Source organism: Corvus kubaryi, unplaced genomic scaffold, assembly GCF_017639235.1.
Source record: "Corvus kubaryi isolate FWS band 111438036 unplaced genomic scaffold, C.kubaryi_AGA036_p1.0 65473, whole genome shotgun sequence".
In the NCBI taxonomy this organism is placed as follows: Eukaryota; Metazoa; Chordata; class Aves; order Passeriformes; family Corvidae; genus Corvus; species Corvus kubaryi.
The window spans coordinates 1-24,072 of record NW_024582031.1 but is presented as its reverse complement, the minus strand read 5'-3'; the positions used below and the strand labels follow the sequence as shown (position 1 = coordinate 24,072).

Below are 24,072 nucleotides of genomic sequence, written 5' to 3'. Positions count from 1 at the left end.
AGTGTAACAGGGGTTGTGTTTCAAATCCCAGTCAGGACTCGGGGGGGTGGTGGCTGCAGCCTGGTCACCTGATTGTGATGCTCCTGATAGCCAGGGATAAAGTAACCTGAGTTCCCAAGGGACTGCACGGCTTCCGTGGTCCAAATCAAGGCTTGAAATGGAGAGCTCTCGTTGGGACTTATCCTATCAGTGATTTATCTTCCAGAAACCAAGTGGGTATAAATCCTCTTTCTGATTTTTCCTGCAAGTACGAGCGCCCAGGAGCGTCCCCGAAGAGAAGCCACGATGGGGAGTGCATGGCTGTTCCCAGTAAGTGTCCAGTCATGGTCCTTCCCATGCCTCTGGAGATTCCACAGCCTGTCTGCAGCTCCCACGTAAGCTGGGAGATGGCTCAGGGCAGTTCCTGCCTCCACCAGATCAATAACTTGTGGGATTTTAAGGTCATTAACTCTCCCAGTGTCTCCCAGTTGCAACATGCTGCCACTATTCCCCAAGGAATACAGCAATTTCCCCAGGGGAACAGCTATTCCCCAAGGAGCTCCTGTGCCTGCTCCTAACAGCTTGATGCCTTGACAGCACTTTTTTTCAGTGGAAGTAACTTGTAATTTAAAACCAGCTTTTTGAGGCAATTTTTAATTGTTCAAGGCTGCTTGTGCCCTTGGAAATCCTGTCAGGAATAAGCTCTGCTGGTGTTTGCCACAGCCCAGGATGTGGGATCAGGTTATCCTCAGCGTTCCAGTAGGAAAATTTAAGGTCAGGTATTTTTAAACCTGCTTTTTCTGAAGAGTTTTTTTTGTGGCATGTGCCTGGCAGGCAAAGCAGCAGCTGTTCCCAAATATTATCTAACATCTGGAGGAGGAGGAACGGGAGGATGGTATCAAGGACATAAGCACAGTCCAGGGAGCAGGGAAGGGTCAGCAAATCCTGATCATTCCTTTGGTGCTTTTTGGGCTACAAATCCTCTTAGGATGGGAGAGGGGTGTGGAGATGCTTTTACAAGGGCTCCAGGGAGACCTCGGAGCCTCTTCAGTGTCTAAAGGGGCTCCAAAAGAGCTGGAGAGGGGCCTTGGACAAGGGATGGAGTGCCAGGACAAGCGGGAATGGCTTCACACTGGCAGAGGGCAGGAGTAGATGGAATGTTGGGAAGAAATTCTTCCCTGTGAGGGTGGGGAGGCCCTGGCACAGGTTGCCCAGAGAAGCTGTGGCTGCCCCATCCCTGGCAGTGTCCAAGGTCAGGTTGGATGGGGCTTGGAGCAACCTGGTCTAGTGGACAGTGTCCCTGCCCATGGAAGTGGATGAGTTTCCCTTCCAGCCCAAACCATTCTGTGATTCCATGACATTCTGCATAGTGCCCAAAGAGCTGTTTTTGAAATACTGAGAGCCCAGTATCCATCTGTTCCAGCCACTCGCCAGATCGAGATCCTGGAGCTGGAGGATTTGGAGAGAGAATGTCTGCTGGCGCGGATCCGGCTGACCCTCGTGGAACACGACGTGTCAGCAGCAGCTGTGGCAGGTGAGGGCGGTTCAGCCACTCTGTCCTGCCCCAGAGGCAAACCCAGAAGCTGCCAGGGACCTTCAAATTCCCATCCCTGCCATGAAATCCAGCCACCGACTTCAGCAGGTTCTGAGATGCACATCAGGAGAACCAATTTCAAGTTTTCCACCTTTTTTTGGCTTTTCCAAGGTGTGGTGGTCTGCAGTGGGGGTGGGATGAGCTTCTAAGCTTGGACAAAAGAAAGCATTTTGGAAATCGTGGAAGCATAGAATTATTAAGGTTGGGAAAAGACCTCCAAGATCATCAAATCCAACCTTTCTAATGGATGAATAATTTATTTTCCTGGACAATCCTGCTTCATGGAACGATGTTAAAAAGCTGTCAAAGTTGTTTCGTTTTGGGGAGGAGGAAGGGACAGCTCTTCCTCCTGGAGCCTTTTAGTATCTCTGGTACAAGTTACACAACACATCCACATCTTTCCCCTCTAAATGTCAGGAGGAGGTGACTTCCCAGCGAGGGATTGCAGGGAAAGGATGGAACAGCTGCTTTGAGGGCAGAGTGCCGATGCAGGGAGCCAAGTGCCACAGTTTCTGTGCTGGCAGAGCTGAGCTGATGCCTTGTTTGCTTGGATACAGACCTGTGATGAGGCTGTCCCCTCCCTAACCTCAATGATCTTGGGGATCTTTTTCCAACCTTAACAATTGCGTGATTCTGAACAGTAGCAGCATTTGCCTATCATGTACTGCTACCTGTGTTCCTCTCCAGTCTCTCTCCGGCTGGTGCCCCATCAGGGACAGCTCTGTGGGTCACAGCTGCTCTGTCCAGTCCCTTCAGGGATAACTCCTGGGCTCATGAGATGCTCCGGAGGCCAGGAGAGCCTCCAGCCGTGGACTGAGGAGTACTGCTGCGGGGTGTTGGAGGCTGTTGGCGCCCTGCTGCTGCATCTCTCAATGAGTAACACAGGGCGACGCCCCAGCGAGCACTGGGCTGTTACTGGGAGAGGCTTTACCTGCTCTTCATCTCCTTCAGGAAACTCCACGCCCGAGGAAACGGTGTCTCTGCTGGTTCGGGCCGGGCTCTTCGATTCGGCCATCACCCTGTGCCAAACCTTCAAGCTGCCTTTGACACCCATCTTTGAGGGCCTCACCTTCAAGTACGTCTGGGTGCCCTCCCACCTCAGGGGACACAGGGCTGGAGGGATGCAGGGGCTCTGGGGTGGAACTTGCCCAAGAGCCTCCTTTTCATGCCGGTCCAGCCAGGCTGTTCCTTGGGAATAGTCCTACAAGGAGTGGCTTTGATGCTGGTGGGAAGGGGCTGGGCTCTTGAGGGACCCACCTTCCCATGGCTTTTGGTCGTGCAGGTGCATCAAGCTCCAGCTGGGAGGGGAAGCAGCACAGGCAAAGGCCTGGGACTGGCTGGCAGCCAACCAGCTCTCAGCCCTGGTCACCACCAAGGAGTCCAGGTAAGTCTATCTCCACAGTTCAGGAGCAGGAGAAACTGGAGACAGGAGCTCTGTGGGAATCCAGAGGGTCACAGGTCCTTAAAACACCTAAGGCCAGAGCTGTAGACCTGGGATGTGGGGAGAGCTGTGCTTCCACCCTGTCCCCATGTCACCGTGGCCTCACAGACAGGGACAGGAGCTGCTGGCACATGTTCCATGGGGAATCGTTTACTCGCAGTGCCACAGATGAAGCCTGGAGGCTGCTGTCATCCTACTTGGAGCGTTACCCATCCCAGAACAGCCTGTACCATCGCTGCGTCATCAACAAGCTCCTGGCACATGGGATACCTCTGCCCAACTGGCTCATTAACAGCTACAAGGTGAGAACAGGGAGACAGCTGTCCTCAAAACCACCAAAATTCCGTCTGTCCCAGAGCTGCCAGATCACCCTCACTCCAATGGACACCTGCCAGGTGCTCCATGCCCAGTACCAAGGCTCAGAGCAGGTTCCTCTCAGCATGGTCCCAGTCCTGGTCATGTTCCCTCTTCATCCTGGCTGAATTTCCCTCTTTCTGGCAGGAAGTGGATGCTGCCGAGCTGCTGCGCCTATACCTGAACTATGATCTGCTGGAGGAGGCCGTGGATTTGGTCCTGGAGTATGTGGATGCTGTGCTGGGCAAAGGGCACAAGTATTTTGGGATTGAGGTGAGCTCACCTGGCATTGGGATGTGGCAGAATGTTCCTTGGGGACATGATGTGAGGGTTCCTGTCCCTTCCAGGTCCCTCTGTCCCCAACGTCCCCCACGATGTGGCTTCCCTACACTGCCATTGACCAGCTGCTGCAGGCGCTGCGGGAGAGCAGCGCAAGCGAGAACAGCATTGTGGTGGGTACCGAGCTCCCAAACACCGGGGACAGGGTGGGATGGGCAGTGGGATGGGATGGGATCCCTCACGACTCCTGCCTCTCCCAGCTCTATGAGAAGCTGAATGACAGGATGGAGGACTACCAGCAGAAGGTCAGCGTGGCCACCATGGAGCACCTGCACTGCCGGCCCTAGTCCAGGTGACTTCCCCTGGAGCGTCACTATGCCACCCTGCGGTGCTGATTTTGCCATAAGGAGCTGGTTCGGGGAGGTGGAGTGCCCAATGGGTGTGTCCCCTCACTGTCTCTTTTGCCAGCAGTGGGTGAGCAACAGAGCTGGGGCATGTGGCCATGGCACCCCCTTGCTCTCCGCCTCCTCCAGACGTGGAACTGTTGAGAATTTCTTTTATTTATTGGTATGTTTTTTTGATCAACTTTAATAAAATGGAAGCGTTATTTGCAGTGTGCATAAGGATATGGTGGGAAAAGCAGGGACTGTGGGGCTCCTCTCCCAGGATCATCCCCATACCGCCCTTGCCCTAGGGCTGGGATATAGGGCAGGATGGAGCTGTAGGGGGAAGGATGGAGCTATATCCCCAATGGATATGGCTCAGGTGTGAGGTTCAGGGGCAGAGGGTATAGGATAATAAGGGGCTATGGCCCCCAGGAAGAACTATAGGATCGTGCTGTAGCGTAGCATGGGACCACAACCCTGGAGGGCAGCACAGGGCTGCAGGGCAGGACGGGGCTCTGGGATAGGATGGGGTTCTAGGATCAAGGGGCAGGACCATGCTATAGGGGAGGATGGAGCCGCAGGTCCGCACGGCGCCGTAACCTCTTGCTCGTCCGCATCCATAGGGAGCGCGCGCCCGCGGTCCCGCTCCTGGGGGCGCGTCTCGCGCAGGCCCCGCCCCGGTGGCGTCATCGCCCCGCCCCCTGCGCGCGGCGCGCGCGGCCACAGCCCTGAGGCGCAGCCGCCGCCATGGGGAAGAAGGCGCGGGCCGCGCCCGGGCGCCGGCCCATCCTGCAGCTCTCCCCGCCCGCGCCGCGCCGCGACGAGGCGGCGGGACCCGCGGGCGAGGGGCGCGACTCGGGCTCCGAACCGGGTAAGGCGACGAAGGCGGGTGGAAGCGGGGGGCGCTTTGTTGGCGGGGCGCGGCCTAGTGCGGCCTAGCGCGGCCTAGCGGGACCGGGGGCCCTGATCCGCCCTCCCCCCCGATCCCACCAGCCTGAGCCCGCCGTAATTGACGCTTCTGTCCCGCAGATGAGCCCGAGACGGTGGCGGAGCCGCTCCGCAACCCGCCCAATCCGCCGCCTCCCGCTCCCGCCGCGGTCAAGGCCACAGGTAAGGGAGCGCCCTGGGGTGAGACGCGGGATTACATCCCCCCTAAAATCTACGGGGAGATTCTCAGGATTTAGTGGTGGAGCGGCCCCCGATGCACAATAATGATAAAAAAATAGGGGAGTTCTGGTTCTAAATGGGGGTTTTTGTCTGAAATTTGGAGGGTTGATTCTCAGATATCATTTTTTGGGTCTAAAACGTGACCCAAATGTAGGAGTTTGGTCCTTTGTGTGTTTTTTTGGTCATATATATGGGGTATTGGTCCTAAATATGAGGTAGTTCTGGTCCTAAAAGTGGTGGGCTGTGAGGTTCCAAATAGTTTTTGGAGGTGCTGAGTGTGGGTTTTGTGGTTCTAAGAGTGGTGGGTTTTGTCCTAAACGAAAGGGTTTTGGTGGGACTGTGTTTGTTTCCCTCTCCATAACCCCCTATTTTTAACACAGGGTAATTATCCACTTTTAACTATTATTTTTAAGGGAAGAGAGTTAATGCTTTCCTAAGTAATTCACTTTGGGGCTGGAGTTGTTTCCATTTTAATTATTTTAATTGTGCTGTTATTTCCCAAGAGACAATTGCTCATCTTTAAATGCATTTTCTTACTCTTTCTTGTACTGATTTCTCCCAAGCTGACCCTGGCACGTATACAGGGGCTGTTCCCCCTGGGATGACAGTGGCACCACTGGAGTGGAGGGTGGGGGGGTCGGATCCAATGCCCTGTGACAACAGAATTCCCCTGAGGGTTCACTCTCCCTTCTCCAGGAGGTTTGTGCCTGCTGGGTGCCTATGCCGACAGCGATGATGAGGAGGGCGAGACCCCAGAGAAGCCGGCCCGTTCCACGGATGCCAATGGCAGCAATTCTACTGACATCGACAGCACCCTGGCAAACTTCCTGGCTGTGAGTGCCACTCTGGCAAGGGCAAGGGGAGGGAGGGATTTTCATGGTCCAAGACATTGTCTACATCCAGTAAGTGCTTTGATTTGGCTTGGGATTTGAAGCTCATGGTGGGATGCTGTTTTTACAGGAGATCGATGCCATCACAGCCCCTCCACAGCCCGCTGAGCCCACTGCTGCCTCCTCTTCCTCCTCCTCTGTGCCACCCCCTATGCCTCCCCGCCCGGAGCCGAAGGATTCAGGCACAGGCTCATCCTCGGGCACAGCCAATGGCATGGGCTCGGCGCCAGCCCCGGAATGGCAGTACGACACCCAGTGCTCGCTGGCCGGAGGTGAGGCCATTCCTGTCTCCAGAGGGGGTGCTGACAAAGGGGTGTCACCAGGGAGAGGGAGTAACGGGCTGTCGTTTCCCCGGCAGTGGGAGAGCTGGAGATGGGTGACTGGCAGGAGGTGTGGGATGAGAACACCGGCTGCTACTACTATTGGAACACCCAGAGCAACGAGGTGACCTGGGAGCTGCCACAGTACTTGGCGACGCAGGTCCAGGGCCTGCAGCACTACCAGCACAGGTGGGAGAGACCTTCAGGTTGTTGCCTTGTGGGATGTTGTTCCAATCCTGCCCTTCATTCCCGCTCCTCTTCCTCAGCAGCACCGTGGCAGGCACCAATGGCAGCTTCATGGCGGCCACAGAGCCATTCCCTCAGGAGAAGGGGACCTCTGGCAGCACTGGCCGTGGGACTGGCCTCGGCAAACGGGAGGTGAAGAAGGTCAGTCATGTGTGTTCTGGCTGCCATGGGGATTGCAGGCATGTCCTTGGGCTTCCTTGGAAGCAGGTGGGATGCTCTGCTCCACTTGCAGCCCTAGGAAGGGTGTGGCAGCATGGGCTCTTTCCCTGGCAGCTGCCAGAAAGCTCATACAGAGCTCATCCCACAGGAAGTGAACGAAGGAGTGCAGGCCCTCTCCAACAGCGAGGAAGAGAGGAAGGGAGTGGCTGCGGCCCTCCTGGCCCCGCTCCTGCCTGATGTGGTGAAGGAGGAAGAGGAGCGCTGGAGGAGGAAAGTGATCTGCAAAGAGGAGGTTGAGCCACCTCTGGAAGAGGAGGCAAAAGTGGAAGAGGCGCCAGCTGCCCCTGAAGAGCCAGAGCCCAGCAGGGACCCCCTGGAAGACACAGGGCAGGAAGATCTGTGCAGCGTGGTGCAGTCGGGGGAGAGCGCAGAGGAGGAGGAGGAGCAGGACACGCTCGAGCTGGAGATGGTGCTGGAGAGGAAAAAAGTAAGGGGAGACGTTTGTCCTGGAAACAGGGCCACACATGCAGCCACAGCATTGCTGGGAATAAACTGGGATGTCATGTCTTGGCAGGCAGAGCTGCGTGCCTTGGAGGAAGGCGATGGCAGCGTTTCAGGCTCCAGCCCGCTCTCCGATGGGAGCCAGTCGGCCTCGCAGGATGCATCCCGCAGGCTGGCCTCCAAGCGAGGGAAATGGAAACTGTTTGTGGGAGCTGCCAGCCCCGAGTCTGCCAGTCGAGGCTCCAGCAAAACGGGCCGGGAGAGCCCGGAAGCAGGAGAAGCAGGTAATTGGAAAGGCTCCCTTCGGAGGGAGGAGCAGGGGGTCTCCTTTCCCTGAAGACCCACAGAGCGGAGCCGGGAAGGGCCGTGAGGTACGTGTGCCGGGTGGGGACAGGCTCAGGGGTGCCTGTGTCACAGCCCAGCCTCACTGGGATAAGCTGCTCCTCTGCCACTGGTTCTCTATCCTAATTACCCACATAAGGAGGAGAGTGCCCTATTCAGTGGTTCCTTGGGAGAAGGGATGCAGATAACAGCTGCCTCACATACCATTGCCTTCCCATTCCTCCCAACATCACAAACCCAGCCTGCAGCACACCGGGAACTGTCACCTTCCACTTCTAAATTTCAGTTTTTGAGATGCCCCTGGTGTCAAATTCCAGACAGCCAAAGTGTCCCTGGAGCCACTCCAGGGCCCCACACTCAGTGTGTAGGTAATGTAACTCCAGCCCTTGTGGCAAGGCAGCTCCAGTTCCTATGGGGCGGGGTCAGCTCCGGGTGTGTGTGGACGTATCAGTCATACACAACTGCCCCCTGTGTTCCTGTTGGACCCCCCCCAGAGCTGTGCTTCCCAAAATGCAGCAGCCATAGAATTTTAAGGAACACTCTCTGCCCAGCAGCTCTGGGACTCCCAGGTTGTAGAATCGTGGAATCATTCAGGTTGGAAATGCCCTCTGAGGTCGTGGAGTCCAGCTGTTCCCTCAGCACTGCCAAGGCCACCACTAACATATGTCCCCAAGTGACACATCCATGTGGCTTTTAAATCCCTCCAGGGATGGGTACTCCACCACAGCTCTGGGCAGCCTGTGCCAGGGCTGGACAGCCCTTTCTGTTAAGAAATTTTTCTCAATATCCAACTTAAACCTCCCCTGGCACAACTTAAGGCTGTTTCTTCTTGTCCTATCTCTTGTTCCCTGGGAGCAGAGCCTGACTCCACTCTCAGGGCATTGTGGGGAGCAAGAAGGTCCCACCTAAATCTGTTTTCCTCTGGATGTGCCAGTCCCTTCCCAGCACAAGATTTGTTTGCCTGCAGCACAGAAAGCTGAATGAAACTGCTTTTTTTCCAAGGAAAAATGGTACAAAAGTGCCTGGAGCAGGCTGTGTCCTGCTGGAGTGGGAGTCGGTGCCTGCCCCATCCCAGGGTTCTTGTGGCCCTGAGGCGCCTCTGCTTCAAGTAGGGGCATGAGCTGGGTGACAGCTCTGACATTGAATCAGTGATGTCATTTTTGCATAGAAAAATGAATGGTTTTGCCAGAGGGCTTTCCAAATAACCCCGAAGCGAGCTCTTCCCAGCAGCACCAGTTTCCACCTTAACCTGGGGAACAGCGAGCTGTCACTCCAAAATAACCAGTTTAAATTGAGCATCCCACTGCTTCCAGTGCCAGGACATGCTGAGAATTGGGGTTTCTTCCCCCAGAAGGCTGTGGGATTCTGTCACAAACTTCCCTCCTTGGAATTGGTTGCTTTGATAGTGAATTAATCATCTGGAGGCAAAACCTTCTGATCTTGGCAGCTTTCGGGGACCTCTTCAGTCTTTGATAATTAACTTACTTAATACCTAGTACCTGTTATTGACAGATTTTGGGGGTTAGTCTCTTCCTGCTTCCCTTATGCCTGATATTACAGGTCTTGCCTCATTGCTGCTTTGCACTGTAGCAGCTCCAATCCTCCCCATCCCATGTTATCCTTCTGGAAGGATCCAAAACAAAGAGCAGTGACCAGCTCTCCTTTTTAATTTCAGGCTCTTGTTACTGGCTCTGGTGGGTCCTAGCTCTTTTCCCACTGTTTACCACGTTGGCTTTGGCTCCAGGCACAGTGTTCAGCCAGCTGCTGGCACTGCCAGGGTGGTGGTGGGACAAGGGCTGACCTGTCCTTCCTTCTTCTGCAGCCCCAAGCACAGAAGCAACCGATCCAAGCTCAGACAAAGAGGCAGAATCTGAGGAGCCCCAGGAAAAAGCAAAATCACAAGGGGCTCCAAAAATGGAAGAGGAGGATCAAGATCTAAAGGTATGGAGAGGCAGAGGTGCATGTCCATGAGATGAGGGATGTGATGGGTGCTCCAGCTGCCAGCAGGGACAAGGGACACGCTGGCTCCCCCAGCCACGTCTTCCCTGGGAACACCGGAGCTTTGGGCTCTGGATTTGGCCCACCTGATGCTTTTAAAGCTCAGATCCCGGTGTGGCTATGGGAACAGCTTGAGAAGGAAGGGCCATGCAGGACTGGGACAATATCCTGTCTCCAGTAGGATTCAGCAGCAAAAGCTTGGATGAAAGGAGGGTGCGGGGGGGCAAAGACTGAGCCCTGGGTGGTGTTGTGACAGAGAACAACCAGTTTGATCTTGACTTTGTTTTCACCAATAACGATATTCCAGTCTCTGACCCGGTCAGTCGTCCCGTTTCCAGGCTGAAGACACCTCGTCCGTATTCTCTCCGTTTCTTGAGGCTGACGGTACCGCTCTGCCCTTTGCCCGGCATTACTTTTAGATGCAAGCTGGGGAAGCCCTGGGGATTTCTGCAGCATCCTGCTGATAGCTCTTCTCTGAGCCTTGGTTTGCTCCTTTGGCTGCACTGGATCAATTCCCTGATCTATAGCAGAGCTCCAGGCTCTAGGGCAGTGTGACAGAGCAGTAGGGGAGATCTTTCCCATTTGTTCTTCAGTCCTCATGTCACTTGTTACCCTGAGATCTCCTGCAGCATAAAATTTGGCTCCGGAGTATTTCTGTGACGTTGGGAAATGTCATCACCTCCCTGTGGCAGATGGGGAATTGCCAGCTCGTGGTGGAGCCCGGTGGAACCTGCAGTGAGAGTTGCCCATCCCTGTCCTCATTTCCCACCACTTAAATAATTTTTCTGCTGTGAAAGGGAAGGGCTTTGGTGCTGTCCTTGTGAAAAATCCCACATCTCTCCCATAAAACAACTCCTTAAAGGATTTTGAGATGTGACATTCTCAGAACAAAACTGAGCCTCCCTCAGTGCAGCATCCATTTGAGACCTGATTTTTAAATGAATTAATTTAAATTAAAAGAAGAGAAGCCTGTGGCAGGACTGGACTCGCTGGTCCCCTGTGCTGTCCCCCCTCCTTCCGGTCCTAGTGGGCGCTGTGACAGACCGTGTGGTGCTTTTCCATGCAGGATTCCCTTAGAGCTGTTGGAGGAATGCCGGCTTCCTGGGTAACCGGTACCATTTGCTCATCGGGTTGGGATCTCTCTGGTTACAGGAGCTGCGCCGAGGCCACCATTGCCAAGTCACCCTCTGTTTCGGGATGTTCCCTGGCTTCTCCAGAGCCATGTTAACATGGGAATTCATATGCCTGCCTTGAGCTTCTCTAGGGCTTGTTTGTCTGGCCCTTCCCCTCTCTGGAGACAGATGCTGCCTTGGTGGCTTTGGTGGACATTCCGAAGCCTCTTCTGAGGAGTGAAGCTAAAAATAGACATTTTTAGAGCCCTCCTTAAAGCAGTGGTGATGCCACTTGCAGGCATCCCTGTTCCTGCTCCTGATTCCTTTCTGGCTTGTGGCTGCTTCCATGCAGTGCCCCCCTTCAGGGGGATGGACACAGGGATCCCTGTGTCCCCAGACTGGAGGTTTCACTCCCATGGGATGCTGGCGTTGAGTAGCTGTGGTCACCATGGGCTGACCTGAGTTTTGATGTAGCTGCTGCCTCTGCTCTGGAGTAAATCCAGAGCTGTTATCTCTTTCTGGTGCTTTCCAGCTAGTTCCTCTGGGAAGTGATTATTTACAGAACCTGGAATTACATCCTGGCCCATTTATTTTGGAAACATTAGATACCTGCCGTGGCGGTGGAGCTGTAACTCCAAAGTACTAGAGCAATCCAAGCCCGTGCTGTCCTTCCACACAGAGTTGAGCGCAGTCTGTGGAGGAGCTGTCACCCAGCCACCCACACTGCCCTGTCCCTGGGGTGCAGGATGTAGCAGGGCTTAACAGAGGGGGTGACAGGCACACAGGGCCAGGGCGGCACCTCCCAGTCCCGCCAGGCTGAGGGGCCTTGGGTGGTCCTGAGCGGTGTTTCCCAAGAGCCGTGGGGCCGCAGCCGCCCGATGCTGCTCCCAGAGGGTGGCTCTTGACTCTGCCCTTTCTCCTGGCAGTTTCAGATTGGAGAGCTGGCAAATACTCTGACTAGTAAATTGGAGTTCCTGGGCATCAACAGACAATCTATCTCCAACTTCCACATGTTGCTGTTGCAGACAGAGGTAACCGAGCCTTCGCCCCTTGCTCCAGCCTTGTGTTCCGGAGCGGATCGGATGCAATCCGCCGTCCGAGCGCCGGTGCTGCGTGAGCCTTGTGGCGCCTCGCTGCGCAGGGCCCTCCCTTCCTCGGCGGGGGGAGAGCGTGGCTTGGCGCGGAGGTGGGGTGTCCTCCTCCTGGCCCCCCCGCGTCCCGTGCCGGAAGGGAGCCTCCCGATCCTCGAGTCCCATCCCCCCCGGGGCCACTGGCAGCCCACCTCACCGGCTTCCCCCGGTTCTTGCCCTCTAGACCCGCATTGCAGACTGGCGAGAAGGTGCTCTCAATGGAAACTACCTCAAACGCAAACTCCAAGACGCAGCCGAACAGCTTAAACAATACGAAATAAACGCCACCCCTAAAGGCTGGTCCTGCCACTGGGACAGGTACGCGCTCTCCTCCTTTCTCACCTTTCATCTCTGACATCTCAGACATGATTTGTGACCATCAACCACCCGACGACGCTGGCGCCGTCCCTCTGGCAGACTGAGAGCGGCTTCTGTTAGTGCTGGGCAGGCAGAGAAACGTCCGGCACTCGCAGAGTTTGGGCCGGCCACCAAACTGGAGGATCCAAACGGAGTGCCCAGTGCTTTGCGACGGAGCCGATTCCTTGACGGACAGAGCTGGTTGTCCCTCTCGCGAGTGTCCAGCGCTGTGGAGGGCGGGCCTGGGGGGTCGCGCATGCGAGAGCTCTGTGAACTTTGCAGGATCTCTGGATCAACTCTTCTGACCAACAGCTCTTCCAAAGGACAAACTTCAACTCACCGACGGAATGAAGAACAAGATTTCTGTCTCCTGCCAGCAGGTCAGACCCAAACATTTCTTTGTCTATTTGGCTTTCTTGATTAATTTTCCTTTGTTTGAAATCTTTGCTCTTTTGTTTTTCAGCTCCCAGATCCGCTCCCTCTCTCTAGCATTCACTGTGTGTTTGACACCAAGAGTATCATAAAAAACTCTGCGCACCACGGGGTAGGGGGGCAGCCGCTTCCCTCCATTGGGCTGTTCCCTGGTGCCTCTTCTCGGAGGGCGACTTTCGGCCAAGGCCATGCTGAAAGTCCCGATGTTAGCAAGACGTCGCCGGCGTTCCCGGCCCTCCCCTCCCTCGGAGTGGGGGGCTCAGGGCGACATTCCCGCAGCCAGCGATAGCAAATAGCTTTGAGCGCGTCGGCTCGGGCCTCTCCTGCCTCTGTCCTCAAAGTTGTTTGTTGTGTGTGGGAGAGTGGCAGCCCCGCTGCACGAGGGTCTCCCCTGCGAGAGCGCACTGCTGTCGTGGGCAGGCCCGCCTCGGAGTGTCGGGGGCGGAGAAGGGAAGCTGAAGCCTCCTTCTCTTTCTTGTGATCTAGGGAGCATAGACGCTATTTCTATGTTAACGAGCGCTCAGGAGAGTCGCAATGGGAGTTTCCCGACGGGGAGGATGAGGAGGAGGGACAGCGAAGCGCCGACAGAAAACCCGATGGTCCTCCAAAGCCACCTCCCAAAGACAAAGGAGAGCGCACCGAGGAGCCCGCCGAGCGCCCTACAGGTACGCCCAGCTGGCACTGGGGGGTCGTGGCCCCAAAGCAGGGGGCGGGGAGCAGGGCAGTCCATGGTGGCAGTGCCTCTAAGCAGGACCACAGGCAGGAGCAAGCAGCATGGACTGGGGTGTTCAAGCCCATGTCAATGTGTATTCTTCAGGCTCCCTTTGTAAAGAATCCTTCTCAGGCCAAGTTCCTGCTACGTCTCTCATGCCGCTCACTCCATTTTGGACTCTGCTTCAGTCCTCCGTCCCGGTCCTCCAACCTCCCTTGCCTTTGGAAATGCCTCCGCCGCCTCCGCCCCCCCCAGACTCGCCCCCGCCACCTCCCCCGCCGCCCCCACCGCCTGGAGAAGATGGGGAGATCCAGGAAGTGGAGATGGAAGATGAGGGGGGCGAGGAGCCACCTGCCCCAGGAACAGAGGAAGATGCTCCCCTGAAGTCCCTGGTGCGCCCCACTGCCAGCAGCAGCCAGGTGAGCAGGGAAGCCAGGTCTCTGCTGATTCCAGAGTGTGAGAATCTGGGAAACAGGTGTGTAATGGTGCTCCTGGCTCAGCATTCACCTTGGCACTCCCTTCCAGGCCACTGTCGATCCGGGCCCAGTTCCGCTGCTCTCGGCCAAGCCGCAGAAGAGGAAAGCTGTGGAGATGAGCCCAGGGCTGATGCAGCGCACGGCCACCATTGGAAGCTGCCCCGTCATCTACAGCCAGCCCCTGATGGCCACGGGCAAGTACCAGCCATCAGCCATGCCCTTGGCCTCCCTGAGGCCACGCCAGCGCCTCCAGAGTGAGATCCAGGGACGCCCCAACCTCCGCATGGCTCCGGGCCATGCTGGCCCTCAGCCCACAGCGCTGGGGCTGCAGTCCGGCTACCTGGGTGTGACGGGACCTGCTGCACCTGTGATGGGATACTCGGAGTGTGCTGCGCCTGTCAGCCTGGCCGCCACGGCCACCGCGCAGCCAGCGCCGGCACGGGGAGCCCTGCCCCCCGCGGGCACTGTGGCCGAGCAGCCGCCACCGCCACCACCCCCACAGACGCCCCCACCGCCCACCCCCAAGGCACCGCCGCCACCAGAGAAGGAGAAGCCAAGGAAGGGGCGCAAGGACAAGGTAGGCCAGACGGCTGGTCCCTCACCGGCACTTGTTCCTCCCCTCCTCCCTTTCCAGCCACACTCACCACTGTTCTTTTGTGGCACAGGGCAAGAAGGGCAAGACGAAGATGCCATCTTTGGTGAAGAAGTGGCAGAGTATCCAGCGGGAGCTGGATGAGGAGGAGAATTCTAGCTCCAGCGAGGAGGACCGGGAGACCACAGCACAGCGGCGCATTGAGGAGTGGAAGCAGCAGCAGCTGATGAGGTACAGACCCTGGGGGCTGGCACCTGGACATTTCCTGGTCCCTTGTAAAGGCGGGGGATCCATGGGAGGGCCAGCTGGGTGCTGACATCCCACTTTATCCCTGCAGTGGCATGGCCGAGAGGAACGCCAACTTCGAGGCACTGCCAGAGGACTGGCGCTCACGGCTGAAGCGGAGGAAAACGGCCTCCAACACGTGAGGCACACAGTGCTGCACCCAGCTCTTGGGGGTTTTTTTTGTTTTTTTGTTTTTTTTACAGATGTACAGTTCCTTTGACCATTGTCCAATAAATTGTAGCAGTTTGGGAAGTGCTGTCTCATTGATTTTGCTGAGGGCAGGTGGTAGGTGGGGATGGGGAGCACAGCAGACCCCTGTAATCCACAGTGCAAGTTGGGTGCTTGTGTGGATTGTGGAGGGCAGGAAGGCTCTGCAGAGGAAGCTGGACAGGCTGGATTGAAGGGCTGAGGCTAAAGGTGTGAGGGAAAGGCCAAGTGCCAGGTCCTACACTTGGATCACACAAACCCTGTGGAATGCTCCAGGCTGCAGGAAGAGAGGCTGGAAAGCTGGAGAAGGCCGTAGGAGTGCTGGTGAGAGCAGCTGAACATGAGCCCCAGTGTCCCCAGGGGTCGCAAAAGACCGATGGCACCTGGGCTGTCCCAGCATTGGTGTGGCCACAGGCCCAGGGCAGTGGCTGTCCACTGTTCTGGCACTGCTGGGCCACCTCCAGTCCTGGGGACCGATCTGGACCCCTCATGGCAAGAGAGACACTGAGGGGCTGTCCAAACAAGGGAACAGCGGGGGAAGAGTCTGGAGCACCAGGAGGAGCTGGCAGGGGACCTTTTGGCTCTCCACAACTCCCTGACAGGAGCGTGCAGCTGGGGGGGTGTCATACTCTGCTCCCAGGGGACAAGAGGAAACAGCCTCAGGTTCTGCCAGGGGAAGTTGAGGTTGGACATGAGGAGGAATTTCTTCATATAAAGGTTTGTCAGGCATCAGAAGGGGCTGCTCAGGGGCACCTCCAAGCCCTGGAGGTGTCCAAGGAACGACTGGACATGGCATTCAGTGCTCTGGCCTGGGTGACAAGGTGGGGATTGGTCACAGGTTGGGCTCGATCCTGGAGGTCTTTTCCAACCTTAATGATTCTGTGAAATCCATCTGGCTCCTGTCCCAGCTCTGCTCCAGGACCGCCCTATTCCTGTAGCTCAGCAACCACGTCCCAGCCCAGCCCTGGCACTGCCACTGCTGTTCCGGGTCTCCTGGAGCTCTCGCAACCATGGAGCCCACAGCGTGCCACGCTGCCCAGGGAGGGGAGGGGGCTCCGGGGGGGTTTGGTGGGGGACAGGTCCTGAAGCCCTATGACAGATTCATCCGCACCCACCTGCGCTTCTATGGCTACTTCCGAGGTGAGCCCTGGCCTGGACGGTGGGGTGTCCCCTCCTGGGCCGTGTTCCCTCCGGCCCCCTGGCTGCAGCGCTGTTCTTCCTAAGACCAGAAGACGGGCAGGGAAGAGACTGCCATGTCCCCGGGGGACCCTTCCGGGCAGCATCCCAAGGCATCCACCGTAGGCAACACCGGCCCTGACTGGCAGCGAGGTCCTGGGCACAAGCCAAACCGTGAGTGAGACCCTGTAGCCCCTTTCAGCCCCCCAGCACTGTCCTCCCAGCACAGCGAGTGTGGTGGGAGGGCCTTTCTCTGTCCCTGCCTTGGTTTTGGGGGATGCCCCTACCCCAACCACACGGGAGACCCCCAGCCCTTCCCGGTGCTCTTACAGCCCCCAGGGTGGTGGAGCAGACCCCCCACCAGGGCAGGCCGGCCTCCTCAACACAGCCCCAGAGGTCTCCACGAAAATCACAAGCTCTGTTCTCCCTCCCTGCTCCCCGCTGGCCTGTGGAGTGTGAAGTCATCCAGGAGACAATTGAGCACATCGGTGAGCAGATGCTTCAGCTGTCCCCCTGCCTCACCCCTGTGCCAGACCCCTGCTGTGCCCATGGCATTTGTCTCTGTGTCCCTCCCTCTCCCAGAGTGGGTCCCCCCTGAACCAGAGCCCTTCTGCCCACCCATGGGCCTGGAGCAGGCCCCAGACACCCTCGGCGAGGAGCAGGGCACCGTTGTCTACCATACCAGCCCAGGTACTGGAGCATGAGCAGCACCCCTGGGTGCCTCCGCTCTCCCCAAGACCCCCACCACTGTCCCTGCTTCCCTTGCAGTGCTCCAAGGCTCCTGCTTTACCTGTGCTCGGGCTGGGGGGGCCCCAGGGCCCCTCTCCTCGCCAGCAGCCCCCTTGAAGGGTCCCCAGGACACCACACTGCGCTTTGAGTCCCGCTTTGAGAGCGGGAACCTCCAGAAGGTCATCAAGGTGTAAGAGAGAGGCCAAGGGACACAGGGCCTCTCGTGTGAGGCTCAGATCCAGAGCACGGCCCTTCCCTCCACACAGGGGTCCCTACGAGTACGTGCTGACACTGCGGCCGGATCTCTACACGGCCAAGCACACCCAGTGGTTCTACTTCCGTGTCCAAAACACCCGGCGGGAGCCACTCTACCGCTTCACCATCGCCAACATGGCCAAGCCCAAGAGCCTCTACGGCCAGGGCCTGCGGCCACTGCTCTACTCCCAGCAGGATGCCCAGAGCCATGGCATTGGCTGGCGCCGGGTTGGGACCGATGTCCGCTACTACCGTGGCAGTGCGGGGGAGCCACCGGTGTTCCGGCTCAGCTGGACGGTGCGCTTCCCGCACGATGGCGACACGTGCTTCTTCGCCGCCTGCTACCCCTACACCTACTCAGACCTGCAGCGCTACCTGCGCGCGCTGGCGGCCGACCCGGCGCGCTCACGGTACTGTGCGGTGCAGGCGCTGTGCCGCAGCCTGGCCGGCAACACCGTGTACCTGCTGACCATCACCGGCCCCGGCAGCATGGCCGGCAAGCGGGTGGTGGTGGCAAGTGCCCGCGTGCACCCCGGCGAGAGCGGCAGCTCCTGGGCCATGAGGGGTTTCCTCAATTTCCTGCTGAGCGCCCATGTGGACGCACGGCTCCTGCGCCGCCTCTTTGTCTTCAAGGTGGTGCCGATGCTCAACCCCGACGGGGTGGTGGTGGGCAACTCCCGCTGCTCCCTGGTGGGACGGGATCCCAACAGAGCCTATGGCACGGCGCTTCCTGGTTCCTTCCCTGGTGTGTGGCACCTGCGGGCCATGGTCCAGAGGTGAGGCAGGTGCGGGGAGCTGGTGGGACGGGGCCGCTCCTGTGGTGGTGCTGGTTGCCATATCCTGATGTGTGCAGGGTGCTGGTGGAGCGGGAGGTAGTGCTGTACTGCGACTTCCATGGGCACAGCCGGAAGAACAACGTCTTCATGTATGGCTGCGATGCCGGCGGGGATGGCTCCAGGACACGGCTGCACCAGCGTGTGTTCCCCCTGATGCTGAGCAAAAATGCCCCTGACAAGGTGGGACACAGATGCCTCAGAGCCATGTGTTGCGGTGACAGTGAGAACGCACCCACCGTGCCACTTCCCAAGCTGTCCCTGTGGGGTTGGGACCCCACTGACCCTGGGGCCCTCCAGTTCTCCTTTGCCAGCTGCAAGTTCCAGGTGCAGAAGAACAAAGAGGGGACAGGCCGGGTCTCCATGTGGCGCCTGGGCGTCTCCCACAGTTACACCCTGGAAGTGGCTTTCAGTGGCTCCACGCTGGGTGAGGGGCTGCCACGGCCATGAGGACAGTGCCAGGGGGGTGGTTCCAGGTTGGGGAGCTGTCCTTGTTTCCTTTTCCCTGTCCCCTCCAGGTGGGAGGAGCTCCCACTTCAGTGTGGAGGACCTTGAGTCACTGGGCCGACTCCTCTGTGACACCCTGCTCGACTTCTGTGACCCCGCGCCTGCCAAGGTTTGGCTCGGACCTGGCCCAGGGTGCCCTGGTGCCGCAGGGCCGTGGTGACACTGGCGCTGTCCTGCAGCTCCAGCAGTGCCTGGCGGAGGCAGATGCACTGTTGCGGCGGCAGATGGGCCGTGAGCCAGGATCTGGAGGCAGCTGGAGCGATGTGTCCCCGTCAGAGCTTGAGTCCACGTATGTCACCCCCTGTCACCCTGTGTAAGCCCGTGGTGCCACTGGGGGCTGCAGGTGGTTCTTACCCCCTGCAGCACCAGCGGCTCTGACAGCTCTGTGTCCGACGGGATCCCAGAAGACTTCCACAGCCCTGACCAGCCCGTGAGTCCCCATGTGCCACCAGTTTTGAAGTGGGAGGGATGCAGAGCCAGGGTGGAACAAGGTGACAAAGGGTGCAGATGTCCCAGTGCCACTTTACCACCTGGCACAGGTGGAGCCATGCAGGAGGAAGTGGCTGCAGAGACGGAGAGCAAGGAATGCCCTGCGCCGGACAAACCGGAGCCGCACCAGCATCCCAGTGAGCCTGGAGCCACCACAGTCCATCTGGCCCCTGAGGGGACAGTCCTGCAGCGACACTTGTCCCCAGTGCTGTCCCACCCCTCAAGTGGGTCTGACCCATCTCCTGTGCCCCCCAGGCTGGGACCCGCAGGCATCTTCCTGGTGTCCAGAGTGGAGGTGGCGTAGCGGGAGAGAAGCCCAGAGCCAGCTCCAGTGTCACCTTTCCCAGGGCAGCTGGAGCAGGGAATGGCCACCGTGCCAGTGTGGGAGAGGTGCCTGGAGCCGACTCTGTAGTGGCTCTTCCCAGGGCACCTGAAGCAGGGAATGGCCACTGTGCCACTATGGGAAGGCATCAGCTGGACAGTGGCACAAGTGCTGGGACACACCGCCAGCCACCAGTGCGCCCCTGCCACCGTGGTGCCACCAGTGACTACTCCCGGGATCCAGCCATGGGAGCGATCCCGGGGCCATCCTGGCAGCGGGGTGGGCGCAGGCCCAGGGACAAGGCGCGTCCCCTCACTGTCCCTGCAGTGGCCTCACGCTGCTGCGCCTGCGCTCGGCAATAAAGATGCTGCTAACTCCGTGTCCCTGCCTGGTGCTGCCTGTTCTTATTGTGATGTCCCCTCAGAGTCCCCTTGTCCCCCAGCCTGGCCAGAGTGTGCTGGCACCCAGCCCCGGGCCACCATGGTGTTACCGTGGGCTCTAGGAATGTGGTGTCACTTCAACTATGCCACCCTGGTGTCTCCTCAGCCCTGTCCCCACGCTGTCCCCCCTGTACCTACGGTGTCCCCTCAGGCCCCGTGGGTACCCCCAGTCCCGCAGGCCCTGTTGCCATGGCAACACCCCGCGGCGCCGCCGGGCGTTTCCATGGCAGCCGTTGCGCTCCCAGAGCGCCCCCAACAGACCGGAAGCGCGTCACGGCAGCGCCGGAAATACTGGGGAGGTGGAGGCGGAAGCGGAAGCGGCGGCAGCCGTGGCCGTGTCCTTCTGTGCCGTGACGCCGGGGCGGCACCATGGCGGACGCGGCGTCGCAGGTGCTGCTGGGCTCGGGGCTCACCGTGCTCTCGCAGCCGCTCATGTACGTGAAGGTGCTGGTGCAGGTAAGGGCGGGGATGGCGGGGTCGGGAGGGGGGTACCGGGGTCGGTATCGGCCGCGTGGGGGGTACAGCCTTTCCGTCCCCGCTGCAGGTGGGCTACGAGCCGCTGCCGCCCACCGTGGGGAGGAACATCTTCGGCCGCCAGGTATATCAGCTGCCCGGCCTCTTCTCTTACGGTGAGTCCGCCCCGGTGGGGCCGCCCCGGTGCCGTCCCGGTGCCGCCGTGGGGTCCCCCCAGGGCTGACGGTCCCCGCTGTCCCCAGCCAAGCACATCATGAAGGTGGACGGGAGAGCGGGACTCTTCAAAGGCCTCGCCCCCCGCCTCTGCTCCAGCGCCATCGGCACCGTGGTGCACAGCAAAGTGCTGCAGGTACCGGCACGGGCGGGGCGCCGGGCCCGGGGCGCAGCGGGAACCGGGGGCTCTGCCGCCGGGACGGGGGGCACCGGGACCCCCTGGTTCCCTGCGCAGTGCTGACCCTGGGCTGACCCTGCCGTTTGCTCCACAGCGGTACCAGGAGGCCGAGCAGGCTGAGGTGGGTGCAGAGGTGCTTCTCGCAGGGAATCTTCCCTTCCCTTCCCTTCCCTTCCCTTCCCTTCCCTTCCCTCTCTGTTCCTACATCCCTGTCTTCTCCTTCCTCTCTCTTTCCATTTCTCTGTTCTTCTATTCATCCCTTCTCCTTTCTCTCCTTCTCTTCTTCTTTCCCTCCTCCTCTTCTCTCTCTCCTTTCCTTTTTCCTTCATTCTGTTCTTCTCTCCATCCTCTCTTCTCCATTCCTTCCCTCCTTCTTTTTCCTTTTTACCCCTTCATCCTTTCCTCCTCCCCTCCTTCTCTCCCTTCTCTCTTACCAACCAACCACCCACCACCCCACGCCCCCCAGCCTTGGACAGCCCTGCATCTGGAGTGCTCCGCTTGGCCAGGAGCTTCCAACCCCATGCTGGGGACAATGTCCCCTCTCTGGGGGGCTGTTCCCGCCTGACTCCTGCTTCCCCCTGCAGCCTGGAGCCAGCAAGAAGGAGCCGGTGTCCTCACTGGAGCAGGTGCTCAAGGAGGTGAGGAGCAGGAGGAGGAGGAAGGCGCTGGGATGTCACATCCCTGTCCCCTCCCGGTGACGCTCCGTTTGTTCCCAGACCTCCCGAGAGATGGTTGCGCGCTCCGCTGCCACCCTCATCACCCACCCCTTCCATGGTAGGTGCTCCCCCATCCCAGGGGACCAGGGGGGCAGTGCCAGGTGCCTCCTCTTGCTCCCGTGTCACTCCCGTGTCATTCCCCGCAGTGATCACCCTACGCTGCATGGTGCAGTTCATCGGCCGCGAGACCAAGTACAGGTATGGCCTGGGGGCTCTGGGTGCTCTGGGGGGCTTGGGATCCTGGGATCCCACTGACGTTATCCCTCCTCTTCCTCTCCATCCCAGCGGGACACTAAACGCCTTCACCACAATCTACCGGGAAGAGGGAATCCTGGGATTCTTTGCGTGAGTGCCGGGAAGGCAGCGAGGGGCACGGCGGGGGTGGCATCAGTGCAAAAGTCCCGAACCCTTCTTGGGAGTATCTTGGATCCCTCCAGCAGCTCCAGATCATTCACCTGAGCATCCTCGCTCCCAGGGTTGGCTGTTCCCCCATCACCTGGCTGCTGTGGGAACAGCCGCCCCCTTTCCCAAACCAGCTGTTCCCAGCTGTCTGCACAGCCGGATCTGAACCCTTAGCCGACATTCCCACTGTTTCTTCTCTTGCAGCGGCCTCATCCCGCGGCTCCTCGGGGACATCCTCTCCCTGTGGCTGTGTAACATGCTGGCCTACCTCATCAACACATACGCGCTGGAGAACGGGGTAGGCTCCGCTCCGGGATCCAGGGTGCTGGGACCTGATGGGGGGCAGTTCCAGGGGTGTTCTGGGAGCCACGACCCCGTTTGGGGGATTCAAATGCTGTCGCTCCTTTCGCAGGTCTCCACCATGACCGAGATGAAGAGCTACTCCCAGGCGGTCACTGGGGTGAGTACAGCCACGGGCAGGAAGTGGATGCTTTCCCTAGGGAGTGGTGTGTTTCCGGAATTCTGCTGCTGCCGGGGTGGGAATGGAGCCAGGCTGGGATCAGCTGGATCAGCCCACAGGCCAAGGGGTGCTCCATGGAGGACATGTGTGACCCTGTGGAGGTGGCAGGAGTGGACTCCCTCCCTAGGGTGTAGGGAAGAGGGAACATCCCACCGATCCCCGCTTTTCCTGCAGTTCTTTGCCAGCATGCTGACATACCCCTTCGTCCTGGTCTCCAACCTGATGGCCGTGAACAACTGCGGGTGAGTCCATAATCCCACTGACACCTACATCCCCCAGCCCTGGATCAGCTCCTAGAATCACTTTTCCAAAATTCCCAGATGGAAAAGGTGCTTCCAGCACTCCACAGGGTCGATCCCTCTTTGGCTGAAGTGGGAAAGGGTCATTTTGGGGTTCAACCCAGTGTGGAGCCCACGGATGGAATGGGTCCCACCTCCACGGGTGGGAATGATTCCCACAGGGAATCATTCCCGGTGGGTCTTTCCTCCCTTCCCCAGGTTGGCCGGGGGTCTCCTTCCCTACGCACCCACCTACTCTTCCTGGCTGGATTGCTGGAGCCAGCTGCACAGGGAGGTAAGTGCTGAAGCTGGGATACACCGGGACACACGGGGGACAGGAGAGGAGCCGGGTGGGAGACCCATGTGGTTTGGAGGCGCCACCCTGGACCTCGTGTGGCCCCTCCATGGTCGTTTTCCCTTTCCAGGGCAACATGAGCCGAGGGAACAGCCTGTTCTTCCGCAAGGTTCCAGCAGGGAAGCGATATGTGTGGGAGGAGCGGCGGTTCCGCTGATTCCGGAGATGGGAGCGGGGTTGTGGAGCCAATGCTGGGCTCTGGAAGCAAAGAATCATGGAGAATGATGATTTCTATACAGTTTTTTAAAAATCATTTCCTGCTGAGAGCTGAAGGTGCAGTTGTGAGAGTCTCTGTTCGTGGGGGTTTCCTGGGAAGTGAGGCTGGCTGGTCACCAGCATTCCCTGATTTATCCAGGAGCCTTTTCCCAACCTTGGACACTGTTGAGGCTGCTTCCACAGGGAAAATTCCCTGACAACCACAGGCACGAGGGAACAACGAGGCTGGTGACACAGAGGGCCAGTGGCACGTGGGGGCTGTCAGAAGTCGGGGGAATGTGTGCCTGGAAGGGGGTTGTTGGACACCTGGCCAGGGTTGTGCACACCTGGAAGGGGTTGTTGGACACTTGGCAGGGTCCTTGCAAGGCCTGTGGAGGGGGCAGAGGTGAGCATTGCACACCTGGCCAGAGGTTGCACACCCAAGGGAGGGTGTAGAGCTGGGAGGTGGGGTCACACAGCTGGCAGGGGCTGTCGCACACCAGCAAGAGGGACGCACTCCGGGGGGGTTATTGCACACCTGGCAGGGGCTGCTGCACGCGTGGTGAGGGTTATAGCACGGCTGGAGCAGGACCTGCAGAGCCGGAAGGTTGTTGCAAAGCTGGAAGGTAGGTGACACACCTGGCAAGAGTTGTTGCACACCTGGTGCGGGCTGTTGCACGGCTGGAGCGGGACTTGCACACCCGGCAGGGACATGGCAGAGGCGGGACGTGGGTCACACCCCTGGCAAGGGCTGTCGCACACCCAGCCAAAGGGTTGCACGCCTGACGGCGGCTGCCGCACACCGGGCGGGGGCATGGCCAAGCTGGCAGGTGGTTTCATACCCGGTGGGAGCCGTTCCACCCTGGGAGGACGCTGCCGCACCCGCGGGACAGAAGAGCCGCGGCCGGGGCGGGCTCGGTGCGGGGGGCGGTGCCGGTCCCTCCCTGCGTCCCTCCTCCCTCGCTGCTCCTGCCCGCCCCGTGCCGACGCCATGGCGGGCCCGGGCGGTGCCGGCGGTGCCGAGGACGCCG

The 24,072-nt window shown here is 59.0% G+C and overlaps 4 protein-coding genes across 7 annotated transcripts; all 4 read left to right on the top strand.

The window, feature by feature from the left end:
• Positions 1-12: 12 nt before the first annotated feature.
• LOC121673510 (nuclear pore complex protein Nup160-like) lies at positions 13-4,254 on the top strand. The gene is made up of 8 exons (XM_042046863.1): positions 13-309; positions 1,403-1,513; positions 2,525-2,648; positions 2,856-2,957; positions 3,175-3,316; positions 3,516-3,641; positions 3,716-3,820; positions 3,908-4,254. Exons 1-8 carry the CDS (start codon positions 297-299, stop codon positions 3,992-3,994), a joined length of 810 nt encoding a protein of 269 aa, XP_041902797.1. The 5' UTR covers positions 13-296; the 3' UTR covers positions 3,995-4,254.
• Positions 4,255-4,765: 511 nt separating this feature from the next.
• LOC121673509 (formin-binding protein 4-like) lies at positions 4,766-15,004 on the top strand. 4 transcript variants are annotated; one of them, XM_042046860.1, is made up of 17 exons: positions 4,766-4,904; positions 5,063-5,143; positions 5,897-6,033; positions 6,161-6,362; positions 6,449-6,599; positions 6,680-6,797; positions 6,964-7,302; positions 7,390-7,600; positions 9,481-9,599; positions 11,695-11,799; positions 12,083-12,216; positions 12,538-12,635; positions 13,174-13,352; positions 13,588-13,818; positions 13,925-14,452; positions 14,541-14,698; positions 14,805-15,004. In XM_042046860.1, the coding sequence occupies exons 1-17, from the start codon at positions 4,781-4,783 to the stop codon at positions 14,893-14,895; spliced, it is 3,006 nt and encodes a 1,001-aa protein (XP_041902794.1). In that variant the 5' UTR covers positions 4,766-4,780; the 3' UTR covers positions 14,896-15,004. The 4 variants fall into 4 exon arrangements, with proteins under 4 accessions (XP_041902794.1, XP_041902792.1, XP_041902796.1 ...); XM_042046858.1 differs by having other exon boundaries at positions 6,677-6,797; XM_042046862.1 differs by lacking the exon at positions 12,538-12,635 and having other exon boundaries at positions 13,505-13,818.
• A 965-nt stretch (positions 15,005-15,969) lies between these two features.
• On the top strand, positions 15,970-19,651 carry LOC121673508 (cytosolic carboxypeptidase 2-like). Its single transcript, XM_042046857.1, has 13 exons — positions 15,970-16,099; positions 16,184-16,309; positions 16,468-16,623; positions 16,718-16,825; positions 16,904-17,054; positions 17,131-17,895; positions 17,973-18,135; positions 18,253-18,379; positions 18,471-18,568; positions 18,639-18,748; positions 18,823-18,889; positions 18,999-19,085; positions 19,204-19,651. The coding sequence occupies exons 1-13, from the start codon at positions 15,970-15,972 to the stop codon at positions 19,630-19,632; spliced, it is 2,517 nt and encodes an 838-aa protein (XP_041902791.1). The 3' UTR covers positions 19,633-19,651.
• Positions 19,652-19,988: 337 nt separating this feature from the next.
• Positions 19,989-23,118, top strand: LOC121673511 (mitochondrial carrier homolog 2-like). Its single transcript, XM_042046864.1, has 13 exons — positions 19,989-20,166; positions 20,255-20,339; positions 20,427-20,533; positions 20,670-20,696; positions 21,160-21,213; positions 21,292-21,349; positions 21,438-21,489; positions 21,577-21,636; positions 21,898-21,991; positions 22,106-22,153; positions 22,388-22,455; positions 22,711-22,786; positions 22,917-23,118. Exons 1-13 carry the CDS (start codon positions 20,080-20,082, stop codon positions 23,001-23,003), a joined length of 903 nt encoding a protein of 300 aa, XP_041902798.1. The 5' UTR covers positions 19,989-20,079; the 3' UTR covers positions 23,004-23,118.
• The last annotated feature ends 954 nt before the right edge of the window (positions 23,119-24,072 follow it).

Excerpts from the sequence above, each read along its gene's own strand:
- LOC121673510 (XM_042046863.1), top strand. Across the intron at positions 1,514-2,524 it reads GTCAGCAGCAGCTGTGGCAG|GAAACTCCACGCCCGAGGAA; the intron begins GTGAGGGCGGTT and ends CATCTCCTTCAG. Across the intron at positions 3,821-3,907 it reads CAAGCGAGAACAGCATTGTG|CTCTATGAGAAGCTGAATGA; the intron begins GTGGGTACCGAG and ends TGCCTCTCCCAG.
- LOC121673509 (XM_042046858.1), top strand. The coding sequence starts at position 4,781 with ATGGGGAAGAAGGCGCGGGCCGCGCCCGGGCGCCGGCCCATCCTGCAG. Across the intron at positions 6,798-6,963 it reads GCAAACGGGAGGTGAAGAAG|GAAGTGAACGAAGGAGTGCA; the intron begins GTCAGTCATGTG and ends CTCATCCCACAG. Across the intron at positions 7,601-9,480 it reads CCCGGAAGCAGGAGAAGCAG|CCCCAAGCACAGAAGCAACC; the intron begins GTAATTGGAAAG and ends CTTCTTCTGCAG.
- LOC121673508 (XM_042046857.1), top strand. The coding sequence starts at position 15,970 with ATGGAGCCCACAGCGTGCCACGCTGCCCAGGGAGGGGAGGGGGCTCCG. Across the intron at positions 18,380-18,470 it reads TTTCAGTGGCTCCACGCTGG|GTGGGAGGAGCTCCCACTTC; the intron begins GTGAGGGGCTGC and ends TGTCCCCTCCAG. Across the intron at positions 18,569-18,638 it reads GTGACCCCGCGCCTGCCAAG|CTCCAGCAGTGCCTGGCGGA; the intron begins GTTTGGCTCGGA and ends GCTGTCCTGCAG.
- LOC121673511 (XM_042046864.1), top strand. The coding sequence starts at position 20,080 with ATGGCGGACGCGGCGTCGCAGGTGCTGCTGGGCTCGGGGCTCACCGTG. Across the intron at positions 21,350-21,437 it reads CATCACCCACCCCTTCCATG|TGATCACCCTACGCTGCATG; the intron begins GTAGGTGCTCCC and ends CATTCCCCGCAG. Across the intron at positions 21,992-22,105 it reads CATACGCGCTGGAGAACGGG|GTCTCCACCATGACCGAGAT; the intron begins GTAGGCTCCGCT and ends CTCCTTTCGCAG.